Source organism: Seriola lalandi, unplaced genomic scaffold (assembly GCF_002814215.2).
Source record: "Seriola lalandi dorsalis isolate HSWRI2012SDOR001 ecotype SW California unplaced genomic scaffold, Sedor1 jcf7180002054630, whole genome shotgun sequence".
NCBI lineage: Eukaryota > Metazoa > Chordata > Actinopteri > Carangiformes > Carangidae > Seriola > Seriola lalandi.
The window spans coordinates 774211-794551 of NW_019525183.1; the positions used below are offsets into that span (position 1 = coordinate 774211).

The 20341-nt window shown below is 40.5% G+C and overlaps 1 protein-coding gene and 1 long non-coding RNA gene across 3 annotated transcripts in view; both read right to left on the reverse strand.

Moving 5' to 3' along the window:
- Positions 1 to 578: 578 nt before the first annotated feature.
- LOC111665373 (sodium/myo-inositol cotransporter-like) lies at positions 579 to 16398 on the reverse strand. Of its 2 annotated transcripts, XM_087177713.1 has the most exons (9): positions 16257 to 16398; positions 9901 to 9945; positions 9673 to 9800; positions 9012 to 9131; positions 6378 to 7036; positions 3530 to 4572; positions 3225 to 3420; positions 2926 to 3053; positions 579 to 2833 (listed from the first exon to the last, which is right to left on the reverse strand). In XM_087177713.1, exons 6-9 carry the CDS (start codon positions 4167 to 4169, stop codon positions 1593 to 1595), a joined length of 2205 nt encoding a protein of 734 aa, XP_087033839.1. In that variant the 5' UTR covers positions 4170 to 4572; positions 6378 to 7036; positions 9012 to 9131; positions 9673 to 9800; positions 9901 to 9945; positions 16257 to 16398; the 3' UTR covers positions 579 to 1592. The 2 variants fall into 2 exon arrangements, with proteins under 2 accessions (XP_087033839.1, XP_023276129.1); XM_023420361.2 differs by lacking the exons at positions 9012 to 9131; positions 9673 to 9800; positions 9901 to 9945; positions 16257 to 16398 and having other exon boundaries at positions 6378 to 7502.
- A 2448-nt stretch (positions 16399 to 18846) lies between these two features.
- Positions 18847 to 20341, reverse strand: part of LOC147818333 (uncharacterized) — a 9161-nt gene continuing 7666 nt past the window's right edge. The window contains exons 2-3 of the long non-coding RNA XR_015438081.1: positions 19271 to 19345; positions 18847 to 18935 (exon numbers count right to left, since the gene is read on the reverse strand). This is a non-coding gene — a long non-coding RNA (uncharacterized LOC147818333). The remainder of the gene's footprint in view (positions 18936 to 19270; positions 19346 to 20341) is intronic.

Here is a 20341-nt window from a genome sequence, read left to right on the forward strand (position 1 = left end):
GCAAGTCACAAAATAGGTGCTTTAAACTGCAGGTGACTGTAAAGACAACAAGCACTGAAAATATGAGCAGGTGCATTATTTTGCAAAACCACGCGCAGCTGAGGACGATGTGCAGGCATTTAGTCATAAAGCAAAGTATTGAACAAAATGAAATTGTGACCAAAGGATGCTGTTAGATAAAAAAGATTATTGTGGAGAACAACTTTTCACAGCAATCCATCCAATAGTTGTTGAGATATTTCAGTCTGCAGGAAAGTGGTGGATTTTTAGTTTGTATTTAGTAGCAGGGTGTTCCTGAACATGGCACACTGTTAACATACAGTGGCCCTCATGCATAGATCCTGGTGGAGGCCTTTAAACGGAGCAGGACGACCGGTTTGGTAAGATGTTTGTTTTCCAGTAGGAAATGATCTGTAAGTCCTGAATGGTTTAATAGTCTATGCAGTGCAGGGAGAGAGCGATTACATAATACGATCATTAGTTAGCGAGAGCATATTTCTAATCTCATGCGAATAAGGCGAGCAGCAGTGACTGAGACATTGGATGGGACAGATATTTACTGAAAGGAGGCTGATGTCGGTAGTTCCATCCTTATTTTTATTGTGCAAAACAGATGGTGTACGAAGTGTCAAAATGTAGGAAGACAATCTAGAACCGGCACCTCAGATTATTCCTGAGAAAATCCACAACAGGCTTGACTTGATCAGTTTCTCCTGCATAGAATAGGTTGTAATTTATGCAAATCGCTCCCCTTCATATCTGTAATCAGGCTTAATATCATTTCTTACAAATAGACATAATAACATCATTCACAATTACGTTTCTAAAACTTTAAACTACATGAGTGGAAGACACCGCTTGAGGTCTACAAAACATGTTGTATTGTTTTTGAACACTTTGAGCATGAGCAGATCGCCTACAACATGCTTCATGTGTATGTGCTATAATAACAAGATATTCTCTCATACTCTCTGATGTGTTGAAAACGACTGTCCGTTTACATACAAAAGACCAAAAAAGAAAACATAATAGGATAAGTTACACATTTCCAGTAAAATGAAAATTAAGGCAAAGTCACTGCAGATTTCACATTCACTATGAATTTTCATATCGTGAAAACATCCCCATGGGGACAAATTCAAGAATATATTACTGTATCTGTACACAACAAAAGAATATATGTCACAGTCAAATGTAAATTCAGTTAAGAATTTAGTTGAGAACTTGTAACTTGTTACGATTTGGATTTGGATGCGCAGTCATAAAGTTATAGGCCTGTATGCTGTAACTTCAATGACGTAGTATCCTTCAGCTTTAGGAAACTGTCACTTTTTGTAAAGTTGGTCTACGGCATGCTAAAGTGTTACCAATGGGACCAAGTTTGTGTATTTCTTTTAACAAATAATCTATGTAACATGATGTTTTTGTTGTGTAGGTTACATGGAAAATACCACAGTATAAAAAGAAGAGCTATAATTTGATGATGTTCTCCTGAAGCGGACGAGCAGTATTCCTGTTCACCATACTGTGAAAAAGAAAAGTGGAGAAAAAAAAAACTGTAGGATAAAACATGACCCGCTGCTTAATGGAGCCTATAAGGAGAAATAGATAAAGAGAAAGATCCCTACAGAGCAAATCACCACCAGTCCTGTGTTCAGGATGATTCTGGCTCGTGGAGGTTCGTAGAGAAGCTCATCCACAATCTTCTCCTGTTCCTGAACTGTAATGACCTGAGCTTTGGATGGTTTCTCATGGAAACCACAGAACCACTCTAAAACCTTCAAACACCTCCCACCCTCCACTTCCCGTCCTCCAAAGTAGCCCTCCTCCTCCTCCTCCCCATCCCTCACTCCTCGCCCTTCTCCTTCCTCTACCATTTTGGGATCAGTTCTCAGTGCATAGCAACCGTTCTGAGCTGGATGTTGGGTTTCCATGTTAGTGGCTGTGATAGCATGACCATTGCTTGGTTGAGCATTTTCATGATTGGGCTCAATGCCATGGAGCTTGTTTGGCTGGTCTTCAGACTTTTCTTTACCAAGCAAACAGTTTCCATTTAAGGTTTCTTGGTTAAGAGGCTTAAGAGTATTGGTGTCTTCTGCAGCTTTTCCTTGCTGTTTTAGCCTCTTTCTCTTGTTTAACCCCCACAGAGTAGTTGTTCTGATTTGTTCTCTTCTCGGGGGAGGAGTGCAGAGACTCACAACAACAGTCACCAAGGCTGACACCCAAAACAAGATGGCTGCCACATACATGAAATGGACATCTTTGATGAAAGACGGCCGCTCATCTGGCTGGTCGCAGTGTGGTTCACGGTAAACAAACGCCAGCACCAGTCGCAGTGCTCCGAGTGCAAACCCGACCATCCCACCCCAAAAGGCACCCGTCTCATTGCAGCGATGGCACAGGACACCAAGCAAGAAGAGAGCGGCTATGGGTGGCGTCAGATAATCTGATACTTCTTGGATGTAGTAGAACATCTGGCCTCCCTGCATCTCAATGATTACTGGCACCCAGGCAATGCTGATGATCACCATAAAAACCACAAACAGTCTGCCGACTATCACCAGCTCTCTGGGTGACACCCGCTTCCGTAGCATCTTGTAAATGTCCAGCGTGAATATGGTGCTTGCTGAGTTGAAAATGGAGTCCAAGTCGCTCATTAGAGCTGCGATCATGACCGCCATCATCAGGCCGCGGAGACCAACAGGCATCACGGACATGACGAGCCGCGGGTAGGCCACGTTGCTACAGCCGGCCGCGGACTCGCACACTTCCATGCAGTGCTCTGGACTGATACACGCCAACTCATCGGCAAAGAGGATCCTGGAAATCATCCCTGGGATCATGATGATAAATAAATCATGCATTTAGTGAGTCTACGGGAGGATTTTATGCGCTATTCACTCAAAAAGCAATCAAAGGCGTTACCTGGGATGACAATGATAAACATAGGGAGGATTTTCAGGAAGCCAGCCATGAGGGTGGAACCTTTGGCATGGGCGATGTTCTTGGCTGCCAGAACTCGCTGGACAATTACTTGATCAGTACACCAGTACCTGGAACACACAGTAAGGATGATTAGAGTTAACAACTAGTCTGAAGAAGAAAGACCTGATGATTTAGGATAAATCTTCTGTGGACCATGAATATTCATATATATATATATACCTACACAGAACTGAACAAGTTAAAAAATTACATCTACATGGAACGACTTAGAAAATTACCAAATAGAAGCAGGAGTCTGGCCCAGCAGAAAACCAGGCCAAGGCAGGTCTGGATCCCTTGGGCCTCGTAGGATCTTCAGCGCATCTGGCTTCGGGTTGAGGTGGAGGTGGCAGGATTCAGGGTCCGTCAGGTTGGGAAAAGACTGCGAAATGGCAGTGATGTTTGGAGTGGCCTGCATGTACTTGATCATCATCCCTTAAAATGACACAGCAGGACAAGGTTTACCAGAGGGAAAGCATGCACATCAAATTGTAGTTTATTAAATAACATAGTATAAACTGTATAACTTCAGTGCACAAAGGACCTTCAAGTCCTCCCACTTTGAAGAGGCTGATGATGGTCAGACAGAGCGCTCCAGCGATCATCAGGAATGCTTGGACTGTATCGGTGTAGATGACGGCAACCAGACCTCCGGTGACTGTCAGCAAAGCAGTCATGGTGATGAGCAGGATGATTGACAAATAGAGGTTCCACCCTAAAGATTCCTTGATAAACAAGGCCCCTGCATAGAGGTCCACGGACAACTTGGTGAAGATGTAGAGGATGAGAGATAACGCGGCGAAATACACCTTCAGTCGCCTCCCTCCGTACCGTCTGGACAGATACTCTGGCATGGTGTAAACTCCAGACAGAATATAGACAGGGATAAACATCCAGCCTAACAACTGGAGTAACAATAGGGCGTTGAATTCCCATGCAGCCACGCTGAACCCACTAGCCGCACCAGATCCAGCAAGCCCAATAAAATGCTCACTTCCTATGTTGCTGACAAATAGAGAGGCTCCTATGGCCGCCCAATTCATGGAGCGACCTGCGAGGAAGTAGCCGCTCACTGTGCTCCGATTGGCTTTCCACATGGCCAGAAAGCCAATCGCTAGCACCAGGATGAAGTAGATTGCTACAACAATGATGTCTGCCACTTCCAGAGTAGCAGCCCTGGCCATGTTTGAACACTTTTGTGGCTGTTAAACAAAACTCTGTTAACTTCTGAGCTATTTGAACTGTTGTTTCCTGATGCGCAATCTTTGCCCTTGATTACCTCTTTAAATTTGACCTGGGTGTCAAACAGTGGCCAGTCAGTGCTACTCAGCTTTGTAGGCGGGCAACAAAAATAATCATATACCTTTATCTGCACATTTTTATATATACAACATAAAGCAAACATAAAGGGAAGGTGTAAGATAATTGTTCCTTATAGTAGTCTTCCAACTTTTCGATCTTTTGTAGTTAACCCCAGTTTTGGGAATCAATGCAGGCTGTGACTTGGCAGCTTCCAAAATGGCAGTGCATTGTATCTGGGTTTTGACTGAGGGCGCCACAAGAGACGAGAAAAGGGTCATCTGGATCCTGCAACAAAACAGAAACATGCACATGAAATGTCTCTTATTTCCAAAGCAATGCAAAAGATTCTGTAACCAGGGGAAGTGATGGATAAGACAATAGGAAAAAAAAAAAAAAAAAAAAACAATAGGCAAAATGCAGCAACATCACACTAGGTAGACAAGCCAAGAAACCAGTCAAACAGCTGCCTATTCATTTAATTACATAATGTAGATAATATAAATAATAAAACCATAATGTATCCATGTGTTCTGCTATGACTTTCATAAATATTTACTATAGTATCGCCTACAAAATATGTTCAGTTTTCCAATAAAAAATGAATGCTATCAAAATTAGATGAATAAAGGAAATCTCTTGACTAATGCAACCCCCTGCTGACATCAAGACCCCTGCAAGCTGTGTCAACACAGAAAGCATGTTTCTTTTCTTTTCTGTCCTGTCTTTCCGATGCACCTGCACAGCAGAGCCTTTCGTGAAGCCCATTGTTCCCTCATGTCTGCGGCCTTTTTCAGAGGGTGGAAGAGGCTGGAAATGACAGCTCAGTTTAAGAGAAGTCAGCACTTAACCCTTTCTGCCAAGCTTCCCTTTAGAGTGACTGAGCACCTCTGAGGGGAATGGATTGAAGAAGTGGCAGATCACATCTCGGCTGCTCTCTAGTTGCAGGACTGCAGTGTGAGGGTCCTGCATTAGGGCTGGTGTTTGTGTTTGTTTCCCATGTTTATTGCTGAGTGGAGTGCTCTGGTCTGTGGAGGACAGCGAGTCTTTAGAAAATCAAAATCTCTCCACACAGCTTCCCTCCATTCACTTTATTTTAGCTCTGTGCAGGCTGCAGGAAAATGTTCCAGCACGGTAAACGACTGGCAACAATAGCATCAGTGACATTTCCCCACCAGGGGAAAATAGTACATTTCCAGTATTTGCAGGGTTTATACTTGATGCTACTTGCAGCAGAGTCAATATTGATTCTAAATAATTAGTAGGAGGCTGACAGACTTCTTGAAGGGAATGCTGGGTAAACAGAGGTTTTGTTAATTCTATTAGGAGACCTTTGTCAAACAAGCACCTGCAATGAGGTTTCATAACGTACACAGGTTTAGTCATTACACTGCCTGTCAAAAGACTATTTTATTCCAGTCCATTAACCACGGAGACTCAGGCCATAAGCTTTGAAGGGAATTTGAACCAATGGCATATCCATCATGTTACTAAAGGGTTCATGTAATATTACTAATCATCTCTAAGTGAAACCACAGGGTCACTTTTTTTTAATGATATTCCAATATTTTGTGGTTGCTGTGCTTTTGGCCATACTCTTAAAATTCGTGTGAATCTAGTATTTCTGTAACACTTCAGGGACTTTCTGTGACAGAGCAAGTAACACAACAATATAAGTGTAATGAGCCATTCTCTATGATATTCCCATGGTTTTAAAATGCAAAATATGTTGCTGCTGTTTTGAAGTATAATTGGTCTATTACTGTAAGATTTCAAAGGGGCTCTTGTGGAACTGCAAGTCAGATTTATAATGAACAGACATTCCTATAATATTCATCTAGGCCTATATTATTATTCAGTTAGTTGGCCTTCAGCTATGTGGGTTATGTGCTTTATAAATTTGAGTTAGTTGAGCGCTCTTTCTTTGCAGTTTTTTCAGTCTTTCTGTTTTACCCCCCCCCAAAAAAAAAAACAATTAAACAGCCTTTATCAAAACTATTTGAAAAAAAAAAAAAAAACCCGTGCAAGAAACTCGCCCCTCTGACCGTCTATCGCTATTTACACGCTGAGCCTCTCAGTGAGCGGACACTTACCTGCTGCACCGCTCCTGTCTTGTCTGCCGTGCGTCTCTCCCGGTCTGTCTCTGAGGTGGAGAGTTCACTGCCGGACTGGTGATAGCTGCAGGCTCCTCAGTCTAATAAGAGGAACTAGAGTACCCGCCCACAGCAGCCGAAAGCACGCAGAGGATGATGATGATGATGATGATGATGATGATGATGATGATGATGATGATGATGTGCCGTTCACTGAATTGTGAGGGATGTCTCATTGAGCAGGGATCAAGTTTTAGGAATATAGATGAAGAAAAGATTAGATGATGAATGGAGGATAATCACACTGCCAACTGATATTAATACGAAAATTACATAAGAACATTAAACCAACAATAACCTGCAAAGAATTGTGTGCAACAAAAGCCATTTTTTTATATAATAACAACCAAAATGTGTGGTTTTGCTTTTTTTGTCTTCATAGGAACAGAACCAACTCAACCACATGTCTGATTTGCAAGATGAAGAGAACTGAAGGTAAAACTGACACAGACTGTGAGCTCGGATTCTTCTCTTTTCTTTCACCACTTCTTCAGTTCCAAAGTTGAGTGGGTCTTTAGTTGCAGGCTGCTCAGTGCAACATGTGTCCCATGGTCAGAAATGTGTTTTCAGCTGCAGTTTCCTCTAAGAGCCACTAGGTGCTGACACAAAGAAAACCGACATGATTAAAGGAATTGTTTGAACTTTTGGAAAACATTTGCTTTCTTGGCAAATCAGATGAGAAGATTGATAATGATCCCATGTCTGTCTATAGATCAAAGCCTGTGCATATATCAGGCATGAACTTGACTGCGATGCATTCATTTCTCACTGGAATAACTGTTGAATAGCTCAGTTAAACTTCCACAGCATGTTGTATTAAGTATTTCTAACTCAGACACAGACTGTGTCAAAAATAAATCACACATTTCATTTGAAATAAATAAACAGGAGCAGCCGCTTGAGTTGCACTCTACGCCTTGTGACAAGATTGACGATGTTGAACAATTCTGAAAATGACCAAGCTGACGTTTTTATCGCTCCCTACGACATGTGGTTGAAGTTAGGGAAAAGATGCCTGAACTAGGATTAAGGCATGGTTAAGTTTAGGCAACAAAAATGCACACTTAAGATAATAAAAGCAAAGACTCTGGTCTCCCATGTGCAGCTCAAACCTTTAGGCACTGAGCGTAAAGGCTTTAGACTCATCAAATGTGAACATAATTCCTGTGATACTGAGCTGCACAAAGCAGTGTTAATAAATTAGATTACTTTATTAATTAAAAATTCATTACTTTACTGAGTAAAAGTCAAGGCAGCTATTTTTTCAGTTTATGCTCCAGATTTGAGGGGTTTCTTACAAAAACACAATTTTTTATTCAACACTTCCCTGAAACAGAAACATAAACTTCATACAGGCTTCAGGTATTGGATTCTATCATTTAGTGTCTCACTCATTCAGCAGTGCTTTTTGCTGTTTTATTAAAGAACATTTTTAATTATTCTTAATTCCAATCATCCTTCCTGACATCTTGTCCACTGTTGTCCTGTGATACACTGGTTACTACTCACTACAGCACATGACTTGATCATTAAACCAAACATCCTGTCACTTTGTTTTAATGACCTACAAGTTGGATGTTTTTCAGTTCCAGGACAAGCACGCACACACACACGCACACACACACACACACACACACACACACACACACACACACACACACACACACACAGCTTGTTGGAACTCACATGCATCCAGCACACAGACACATACACATGTGTGAATGTATGAATTTGCAGACACACAGCAAACACCGGGACACACAAACACACACTGTTACTCATAAACCCAAATGTTCAGACAATGTGTGAGTTAAGAGAACGTGGACACTGCCTGACTTGGTACTGACACAAGTGTCTGCGTGACCATTGTTTTGTGTATGTATATATATATATATATGTATGTGTGTGTGTGTGTGTGTGTGTGTGTTTGCTAGTATACATGCAACTTTACATTTACATCTGCATGTTATTGGGTTGCAACATGTATGCATGCAAAAATATTATCTTTCTTAGTCTGTGTGTGTGTGTGTGTGTGTGTGTGTGTGTGTGTGTGTATGTATTAACCATGAACACCTTATTACCCATTACAGAGTCAGGGGTGTAATGGGTAATAGGGTGTCACTGTGTGTTTCTGCACAAACACCATGATTTTGCACTTTTAATAAACTTTAAGCCATGAAGTGAACGAAGCTGAGGTGGAGGGGCTGTGAGCAGAACATCACGATGACTTCTGTTTTTTGACATGACGAAATGAGATTTCTCACTATGATTTGAGATTGATTTTAAAACACAGAACTGTGGATAATGATCAATTTTGTAAAAAATTGCCCATTCAGGTCAAATGTAATTGTACTTTAGCATAAAAACTAATTGGAAGAAGTGGCCACAAGCTAATTTTTTGCAGCAGACAGTTGTTGTACAGTATTTGCAGCAGGTGCACTGACATTAATGTGTTTCCAAGAGGGCAACAATGAAGCCATCTTTACACTTTCAAAGTTAACGTTCAGGCTTTCTGTTGAACGTTTAAGCAATTACTCCGGAGAAGGTGTTCTTAGGCATGTATGTGTTACTGACTGTGATAATTAGTCTGGTGCCCAAGGGACCTCAGATCTCAAGGGCCTCGATTCTTGAAATACATTGCTGCTGTTGCTGTGGTTCGCCACCAGATGACGCTGAAAGGCAGAGGTCCTGCCACTGTAGGAGGAGGACAATACAATGAGACATTTTACTGGCCCCCAGGGGAAATCCCAGCTCCATACAGCGGCATAATAGTAGAACACATCAAAGAATATAAACATGAATATAAATTTGAAATATAACTTCCTATATAACCCTCCTCTGAACTGTGAAATCACATGCAAAAATGCTGGACTGCAAGGTGTGCAACAACAAAAATATATATATTTTAATGTGGAGTTATTTGCTGTAACAGTGACAGTTTACCTTTAATCAGATGAATGAACCAAAATCTGCATTCATTTACTTTCTTTGGTTTAATGATGAGATGATTCAAATCTTACAGATCAGATCAAAATACAGGATTAATTTATGTCCTTCAGTTTATGCTTCCAGTGGCAGTGACAACACTCTCATGCTGAGGTCAGGATAATATTATGTGTTGGTATAATTTAATGTGGGTGGACAAACCAAAGGTAGTACCAACTGTAACCATGCTGTTGTTGTAGTGAGGTAAAGGTTTATTTGTATTGTCTCCCATTCAAGATGTATTAATTACCTGGTATACAGAAGAAGTATAGTTGCACGTGCTGCCAGGGCGAAATATATCTTAATGAGACTGTGTAACGATATCTGTGTTGTTTTGCAGACACTGGAGCCACCCTTCAGCTGGCGGCGATCAAAGGCCTGTAGAGAAAAAAATGTCCAAAGTAATTGAAATGAATCATTTCACGATTGAATTTTTCTAAATGTGCAATAATTAAGTTCATTAGTGGAAATGTCTTACCTCTCCCGTCATGTCTCCCCTCTGCAGAAACAGTGTCTGTGAAGTCTGAACACAAAGATTAGCGAGGGGTGGGTTGTTTACTTTAATCTGAAGGTCATATTGTTCATTTTTCTATGTATTATGTACACTAACAAACTAATGCAACCACTTCCTGTTTGGTAATGGAAAAAATCTGTATGTATTAGCCGTCTGTGTGTGCTGGTTTAACATCAGGTCAGTGCACACTCCTCTGTCCTGTGGTGCGGTTGAGGTGATTGCCAATGAGAGGCGGTAAAATGCTGCTAATTTTTCCACTAAACGCAGTATTTATATATATATATACACAAACATCTAATAAAAAACTGTATCAAGTCAAAGCATACGGCACACAAAGATGAATTTTGCTCGTTGCTAATCAGTGGATATCAGCTTCACCTGGCTTCCATTATAACAAACATTTCATCACAAACATTTTCACCTCACACAATCAAAAGGACATTGTAGTCCAGAGGGATGCTGTTTAAATATGCTAATCAGAAGAAAACTCAATGAAAACTAGGGTCTAATAAGTATTTAGGCTTATAACTGAGCCTCCACTGAGCCCCTTAGCTACCCCCAAAAAACACTGGAAATGTCTTCACAGTCACCACATCTCAACTCAGCTGAACATCTATGTGTGATTTTGGAACGTCGTGTTCGATGGCAACCCTCAGACCAGCTATCAAAGCGTCAAATGAGGGAATATCTCTTGGAGGAATGGCGTTCATAGCTCCAGCAAAAGGATCCAGACACCTGGGGAATCTATGCCTAGAAGCAGTGAAGCTGCTCTGATCTAAATAAGGCAGTTCTTTTTTTTTATACTATCATTTGTCACCCAGCTGCACATGCGCACACGAGTTATTGAGGGATGTTATGTGATGTTACAAGTCTTAGACTGTAGATGGCGCCACGCTTATTCTGAACAAACAGCAACACTACCCTGGCGGTTTTATTTATCTGAAGTGACTCTGCCCTTTAACAGTTTCACATCATTCACTGTGATAATAAAACAGCCCTACAGTATTATAGCAATGTAAATATTTGGATATGAGATAGATTGGAAAAAAGAAAAAGATCAATTTTAGAGCAGATTCAGATCAAATATCAAATCCAGCCTCTGTCATTTCTTCATCTCTGGTTCCTGCATCCTTTCTCTAAACTGTTTTCTGCTTCCCCACTTTTCTTCAAACTTAAAATCTCTCCTCACAAAGAGTAAGAAAGAGAAGCGAGGCTCTTTTCTTTACCCGTCAAATTTTAAATGGAACATTTTCGGTGGTGAAATACCGACTTGAAATTTCAAAAACCCACACTGTCAATCAAATACACACAAACGGGTATCCCTGCTGCGGGAAGCCAAAACATTAGATAAAAGACATTTTTCCCAGACTATATTTAATCTCATCCCTCAGCATCTCTGCGAGTCGCACGACACTTCTGCATCCCTGTGTTGAGCTGATTGACAGACAGAGACAGAAAGTTAAACATGACATTTTGGCTTCAAATCTGCACTTTTGAACATGTTGAGTTTGAGTTGCTCAGGCTCCAAGAAAAATTACAGATTGGAAAGTAAAAGCATCCACATACATCCTGAGGTGTCCATTTCCTTTTTGCTCTATACTCTACCTCTCGGAATATGTGTTACTTTGTGTGTTAGTGGTACTGTAACAGTACAGTTCAATTACAACAGAGATTTGAGCATTTTTAACTTGAACTTGAACGTCTATTACTTCCTTTAATCCTCCCTGACAAACACTTATATCTCCCCAAATAGGTAAATAAACACACATGACAATAATAAATGGTAGTAAAATAGAGAAGTTTGTCAGAAAACTTCAAACAAACAAGCAAAAAAAGTAATTTAAAAAAAACATTGGGTATCTGGTGATTATCTTCCTGTATGTTTCCTTTCCTAATAATAATTACTTTTTTCAAGCACAGTATCAATTAAAACAATAAGGACATTTAAGAATCAATACTTATTTGCAATCTTTCCAAAAGCAAAATGAAAAGACTAATACCCTGCATGTCTGTGCAGTAAATCAGCTGGAGCCAGTGGGCAGTTAGCTTAGCTTAGCTTAGCATAACGTCTGGAAAACAGCTGTCGAAAGAAAATCTGTCTACCAAATAAATCTAAAGCTCGCTACTAAACACATAAGAATATTTCCCAAAATGTTGACCTATTTCTTTAAGGCTCTGTCTTGTAGAGGGACTTTGTCTCAAAAACTGCTTTTATTTTGTCTGATAGCTACTGAACGGCAATGTACAGTTGGGGGCGTGGGGGGGTGTGGGGGGGTCAATAGGGGCCCCGGTGCCATTATGTCAGATTTGCTGTGAATCTGCAGGATTTAAAAGAAGAGATTCCCCTACAGCATAGAGAAGAAGAGGAAGGAAGGAGAGAGGAGGAGGAGGAGGGCGCTATTCTTCCTCCGACACAAACAGAGCTGCAGCGTTCAGAGTTGCTGGCGGTGGCAGATGGTGGAAGGAATGAAAGGCAGAAGGAAAAATCACTTCCAACATGTTTATCATCATCAAGAAGCGTGTGTGTGTGTGTGTGTGATTCCCCCAGGGTTAATGAAAAATATGATTGAATTTTGAAAAACACCAGCACTAACAGTCGCACTGATGGGAGAAAGAGAGGCCTCACGTCGTGTGTTGACTGTGTATCTTGTGTGTGTAAATCAAGGTTCAGTGATTCCATGATCTAACATGGAAAATTGTTTACCTTGATATTACAACCCGTCCTCCGTAATGTGCAAAATATATTCTGTAATGGTGGTGACAAGAAGTACGGTGGTGTGTTTAAATGTATTTTGTACAATGTTCAATTGACCTACATGCTTTGCTACATCTTTGCATAATTATTGCATGTCCTTTGTATGTAACTGTTCCTTCTTGTAATTACATTATAGTTACATATACAATTATTATGCATCATCAAATACATTTTGATGAAATTTCAGCCCAGGTTACGCTTTTTTATTATCTTTTTGCTCACATAATTCATTGATTTGAAGTTTATTTTCTCTATTAAAGTGAAAGATGCTCATCTGTTTCCCACAGCCCAAGGTGACATCTTCCAATTGCTTATTCTGTGGAACCACTGAATCACTGGCAGTTGTGCATAAAAACAACTTTAACACTTAATGAATTATCAAATAGTCACTTTTCTACTAAACCATTCTGCTAAAAAAATGTTATATCAAACATATCTGCACAACATTCAAACATCAAAGTTATGTTCATACTGAATTATTTGCAAAATGCTCGCTACATGTTGAGCTTTCCGCGGTTCAGGAGGAGCCTGGTTTTGCAGCAGCAGAATATAAGAGTCTTTGAGGATTTTAAAAACTGCTGATTACAACTGAAAGTGCTCAGGAAAACTTCAATTAGAATCGCTTAGCATTAGCCACTAAGCTACACTGGAAACCGAAGCCCTGAAATCTTAATGCATATGCGCAGTCTGATGTTGCCACGGTAATAAATTTACATTCACATCTGTTGCTATGGTGATGCGTGCGTGTGAGTGCGGAGAGTGAGTGTGTTGCTTTAGACTGGGTGTGTGTGTGTGTGTGTGTGTATGTGTGTGTGTGTGTGTGTGTGTGTGTGTGTGTGTGTGTGTGTGACACAGAGACAGAGGGGGAAGAGAGGCGGCTGAGAAACTTGAGAAGCACACATGACTTTGTGACCTCAGCAAACACACCCCTGACAGCATGAAGCAGATAGTCTGATGATTCCTCTATGTGTGTGTGTGTGTGTGTGTGTGTGTGTGTGTCAGAAAGACAGAGAGGAAAATGAAAGAGAAAGAGAGAGAAAGAGAGATAGATGCTTAAGTGCAACAGGAAGTTACTTTCTGAAGTGAAATCCAAAGAACAAAATGATTTCTCACTGCGCTCAAAAGACTTAAATCAATAATTAGCTGCAAGTGTCTGTAAAGTTGCATATCAGATGAGCAAAAAGATGAGAAAGATATTGTGCAGCCAATTCGTGGTTAAACTGTAGGTCATCAGTTCGCACAGCTCACAGAGGACAATTAAGGTACTTCAAAAACCATTGGCACAATTTGCTTGGCTATTGCTGCAATTTCCGTCACAATCCTTACTCCTTCTCTGACTCATAAGTCAATTAAATCTGAACACACAGCCATGATGATGCACATGTTTTTAGACATGCACATGTGTTTAGTCAGTGTCACTTACACTTCCCGAGGATACGCACATTAAATCCACTTATAAATCACAGAAAAAAAGGCGCTCCTTAAGACTCCAGAACTTGCCTGAGAATCATCACTTTTCTAAGTTTTCTTCAGCAGCAAAGTAATCCAGTGATTGTTGCCTGTACATTCATGGGTACATTGCAAACAGGAAGTGCTCACAGGTAATTCGGCATACTTTTAATGGTGCCACTTTGTTGTAGCAAACAGCTAACTACTTCCTGTTCACAACCCCAAGCCTACCAAATTATGGGCACTGTAGTTTAATAGGAGACAAAATCCATTCATTTTTTTTCCATTATTAATATTATTTGACAGTACTGATGCAGAATGATCATCAAAATGCTCCAAACACTCTCCTCTGTTCATTCATATGCAGATATCTGTGCTCTCTGGAATCCTTTAAGGACGTAACTGAAATGCTCCAAATAAAGAATACTGCAAGAAAAGGTTTTCCAGGAAGCTGTCCAGACCCAGCTGCTAGTGTTTGAGTCTTATCAACAAACTGCAACTAACTCAAATTAAGGTTGTTACTAATCTTCAGCTGTCCGGCCTCAGACGGAAACACTCAGGAGGCTGTCACATGTTTACAGTCATAGCAACCCTGATTCAGAGCACCACATTTAGCTGGAGTGTGGCTGAAGCTGATCTGAGAGCTGAAAGGATATTATTGCAACTTGGGGCCTGTTTTCGTACTTGCATTCATCATTTGCATCTGTAACGGTAACACTGTGCTCATTAAAATAATTGCTAAAGTATGGGAACACGGTCAAATTGCTGCATGCCAGGTGCAGTAGTTCACCAACTAGTCCTGCGAGTAGTCATCACATCACCGAGTTTTTACAACCACATATTTTCTGAAGATACAAGGACGAATTTCATAGCGTGACCGTGCCTTAAGACGGATGGGAAGTAGAATAGAAGGGAATAAAATGAGCTGTATGTTTTGGCATTGCTTTTACTTGGGAATGTGGTAGAGGAAAAAAAAAAGAAGCATTGATTAAATTTTAAACCAAATCTTGATCTCTCTTCCTCTCTAATTCTTATTCTCTTCTGTGGGATTAGATTTGTCTAGAATTCAGTCCAATGTAAAGTCACAGAGAAAGTAAAGTAACACAGACAGAGAGAGAGAGAGATCCAACCTCTCTCACTCTCTCTCTCAAGTTCTGCCTCTCAACGACTTTCATTCCCTGATTGTTCCCTCTCTCCGTCTCTCTCCATCTCTCTCTCTCTCGCTCTCTCTCGGTTGTTTTAAATGAGGGCGTCTTATTGTCTGGGGGACATTTGAGCCTCTCACACACGAACAAACTGACACACACACACACACACTTGCAAACATGCTGACACCAAACGCTAGCTCAGCTTTTTCAAGAGGGAAAGAGGGAAAGAGATTGAAAACTTGACAGATGAATGACGAGGAATAAACCCCGTCCTTTTCTCTTTCCCTACTTCTTTGTTTTTTCTCTTTCTTTGAAGTAACAACTGATGCAGTGAACCAGCACTCAGAACTCTTATGTAACTTGTGTGTGTGTGTGTGTGTGTGTGTGTGTGTGTGTGTGTGTGTGTGTGTGTGTGTGTGTGTGTGTGCTTACATGTATTTGACTTGGTAACATTTTTCTTGAAGGGTATTGTGATTCATTAAAAGCAGATTATAAAACCATTTGAATGACACAGAAAAGCTTGCAGTATCGGCCATACTTGTATTTGAAGATGAGCATTGCACTCCAAGCTATAAGTTTGTGTGGTACACTAATCAATGCAGTTGTATATGAAGAGGTATGAGGTTCAAAAGTGTCCTCATCAGGGCCGGCCCAAATATTTTTGGGGCTCTAAGCAGAAGAAAGCGGCTTTGATCGAGATGAGTGACCCATCACAGGATCCTCAAAGGGATGGTGTTGTTACTCTCTCTGCCTTGTGGGCCAGCACCAGCGTCTTGGCTGGATGAAAGCGCTAACAGGGAGTCAGTGTAGTGAGCAGATCAGTGGAGTGGTGTGGAAAAACATGGGGAGGGTGAACACCAGGCAGGCAGCGGCACGCTGGACACAATCGGGACACAACTTTGATATTTGTATTCAGGTTGAGCTCCAGGTGACGCCTTAATTCATCCACTTCATGATATCTGACTGACCTGAGTGTCGGATGGGGAAGAGGACAGGAATAGCTGGGTGTTATCGGCATAGCAGAGGTAAGGGAGGGCAAGCAGGAGGAGAAGAGGAGGGGTCCCAGGACGGAGGTATGCGGTACTGATCCGTTTCCATGTATCTTGGTAGAAGGGATGAATACAAACATATTAATGGCTCCAGAAGACAGTACAAGTGACCTCTGATGACATTGTCTTAATTGTCTTTGCAGGTTCTCCAGCATTGTCTTGCTGGAGAAGCTGCGAAAAAAGGGTGGTTGTGCATACAAAGTGTCTGAATTTGGAGACTGTCTGTTATTGAGTGTTGTCTTTCACCAACACTCCAATCTGTTCCTAACCTAACCACTCTCTTTGAGCTCTCATTGGTCTCCACCACTATTGCACATTGTCATTTGATACATTGTTTGTATAAAAATATCAATTATGTCACTTTAATAATCTGATTTCAGCTTCAGACTAGAAATAGGTGATCACCTGACACTATAGCAATTTAATTAGAGATGAAATCAAATACAATAAAAAGCTAATTTCTATTCTAAATCATTAACATTTTTACACAGCAGGGCTGATTATCATCAACTTTTTTTTTTCAATGATTGCTCAAATACATGGATGATAATTTCACCCATGAGGAAAATTAATAGAGAATGAAACATAAAATAAAATAGTTAATAAATTAATTCTGACTCTACTGCAGAGATATTCAGCACAATAAGTCAAAGAAAGTTTGATTTTGAAATTATATTATGTGTGATAAGTATATATATATGTAATTGTATAAGCAACTTTACAATGTGATAAAGTCCAAGCTGTGTTGTGTTTTTAGCTTGTTCTGCTGCAATTGGCTGGTTAGCAAACAAAAAACATTGATGCAGTTTTAAATTGAAATAATCACTAATAAATGAATAAATGAAAACTGCAGTGGAAAAACTGTGAGGAAAAGGAAAACGTCTCAAGAAAACAAAAATGTAGAGCTATCCTTTTCTTATTCCCTTCCTTTTGTATTTGTTCTTTGACTTTTTGAGCCATCCACAGTGGATTGACACAAGCAAACTCAACAATAGCTGCTTTTTGACCACACTGTTTGCATGCATGAGTGTGTGTGTGTATATGTAGAAGGTTAATCCAGTAAGTCCTGCGTTCAGACAGTAATTTAGGCCCTCTGAGTGATGAAGGGCAGTCAGCTGCTGTATGTGGAGAACCTGACCTCAATCACCCTGAATGTGTGTGGACTTAAATAACCTCACAGCGTCAGTGGACTGTATGGGCAGTCACATTCACATTCATGGATTAAAGATCAGGGACATAAAGAGAAAGTAAAATGTCAAGGCCACACATCAAACTCCCTGAACTCTTGTCCCTTCTGCAAACTAAAGTTATTATTCACGAACAGAATCGATTCTTCCACAGCTTCGACCGGCAGAGTCAAGCTTCTTCTCGGCAATACACATATTGACTTTACTATAAACAGAGAGGCCCTAATGTGGAACATTTTAACGTCCATACATCATTCATCACTATTAGAGACAACAGTAGAAACATAGATTCAGACACACTGTAAACTTAACTTTAAACAAATGTAATCATCACTGAAAGTTTGACAAACTTTTTTTAGGCTACAGTAGTTTGGAAGCTACAATAGTAAATGAATGTACATGCAGTGGAAAGAAATAGATGCCAAATGTTTACAGTATCGTAAAAGGTTGAATGACCTTATCAGACAAAGCTGACGAATGCTCCTGAGTGAAGTGAGCTGAGTGTTTTTACTGCTTGTGGGTTCAACTTTTCATCTGTAAAAGAATAAACGTTGCTTTAAGCACAACTTTTAATTAAGTATTTACAATTTCTGCTGCTTTAAATTCAACATTTAAGAGAGAAATACATATTTTTTTACTCCACTATGTTCCCTTGACAGCTGTAGTTACTAATAGAGTTAATAACAACAACACTGAAATGCTGCCCACCATGTTATCACATTGGTTATAATAATCTAATAATATAATATATAGTAAAATAATGATGCAAACATATTGAGTGTGTGTCTTTCTTACTGATGAGACTTAGAGATACGAATACTTCTTCCACCACTGCCTACAGACTTGCATTTTAATGGGCTGTACATATGTCTCCATGTGTTTGAATGAACCTTTAAGTGTAGCACCGGTTGGATATACCTTTTAGTGATTCACGCCGCTGGGAGACATGAAACCAACGTTCATCGTCTGAATGTTTCATATCCAGTGAAATGCGGCGGCCGCTGGGACTTTCGGGATGAACGTCCCAGTCTCTGAGCATCACTGAGGGTAAAGTTATGTTTGGAACATGCCCTCTGGTCATTCAGGAAATTGATGAAATTGCAGCAAACCCTCAGCTGCCAGTATCTAAGACTGGTTATACTGGGGAGCTTCCATTTGAGAGTGTGTGCAGTTATTGCCCCCGGCTATTGCTGTAAATACAAGGGGTGAGAAAGACTGAACTGCCAAGAAGCGGCTCTCATTTTTTCTTATTATAACTGTGAATTGACAGCAGTCAGTATTAAACCACTGCGTCTTATTTTAAAAGACAATTTTTGACTCACCTTTGTGTCGTCTTGTCTTCGCTTACGGTGGAAACGCTCCCTGCAGCTTCAGTGACATCTCTCGTCTTCATCCGACAGACCTGTAGAGACTGATCACAGTGGGAATAAGCATCATGACATGTCTTGCTCAGTGTTGAGTGAATGCAGTGTTCAATTTCCTAAGATCATGGTCAACAGAAGGAAGTCTCACACGGAACTGTCAGCAATCATAAGGTGTCGATAACAGAGGGACGCTGCAACAGGTTACAGCAGGCACAAATAAAAATCGAAATCATCAGCCGCTTCCCATCTCGCAGTCAACTACATTAATAATGATTTTATTTGGTTCTGTCTCATTTCCTGGAGAAGGGTTCATGTCGTATCAATACATTAAATTCCAACCAATAAATACAATGTTTTCGATTAACATCACGATTCCACAAACCTGATTGAAAGGCGTCTGAATTGCCTAAACAGGGCTGGCATCATCTGCGACCGTTTTCCCCCTGACGTCATCTTCCTGTGACAGAGCCGGGAAAGTGGCGACAGATTAATATCCACAGAAATGGCACAAATCAGCTTCAAGAAATAACTTTCCAAGGATTCCAGCATTTTTCTACCGTATACATATAATTCTGTCCATGCTCACTATTGATTATTTATTTAAAGCGTTCCAGATAAACTTGAATTTGTCCTAAATCATTTCAAATGTTCAAGTGTCTGAAAGTAAAGACATTAGCCTTCTGGGTAAGCAACTGTATTTAACGGAACAGGCACGTAATTCAAGTTATGAGAATTGGTTGAAAAATACCAGAATTTTCCTTTAAAAATAGCATATTTCTTCAATTGTGAAAAAGTTAACAGTTCTGAGCAACAACTAGCGCAACTAAACTGAAAAAAATTAATAAATAAAAATAACAACAGAATGTGATTATCAGGCTGTTCTTCCACCTCTGGCTTCAAACAAAACTGCCTACTGTCCCAAACTGACTTGAAGGGGTGAATAAAGCCCCACAGTTACAGCAGATGCATACTGAAAAAAAAAAACACAAAAACCCAAGCTGCTCTTTCATTTGAAATGCAGCTGTAGGCAGTATTGGTGCAGTGTTGGAGGAGATGACCCAGGAGAACAGGAGGAGTTCAAGCAGCACAGACACAGAGAATGTATGTTAGTGGGAGAAAGGAGGTCGGCGTATCCTTTACCCTGAGGCACAGTTTGACTTTTATTCTGGTGTGGGGGGGGGGGACCCAAAAGAGAAGAAGAAGAAAAAAAAAAATCCATCCATGCCAATTCTCCAAGATGCTGCACTCGATCACTTGCTACCAACAAGCAACTGACATATTTTTAAGGTTAAGTTTTTCAAATGATACATAATTTCAGGAAAGTTTACATAAGATTCAGTAAATTGAGATGCTTCATATTGTTGAAGGGGTGGGGGCTTGTTAACGCACTCAAATAACGGGGAACAGCCAACACAGACATCTGTTGATTCACACATGCGGGGGGGGGGGGGGG

What these genes read in the sequence shown, in the direction of transcription:
- LOC111665373 (XM_087177713.1), bottom strand. Translation starts at nt 4,169, where the DNA reads ATGGCCAGGGCTGCTACTCTGGAAGTGGCAGACATCATTGTTGTAGCA. An exon ending in CAAAGTGGGAGGACTTGAAG is followed by an intron (nt 3,421 to 3,529) that starts GTCCTTTGTGCA and finishes TGTCATTTTAAG; the next exon opens with GGATGATGATCAAGTACATG. An exon ending in CAGACTCCTGCTTCTATTTG is followed by an intron (nt 3,054 to 3,224) that starts GTAATTTTCTAA and finishes TGTGTGTTCCAG; the next exon opens with GTACTGGTGTACTGATCAAG.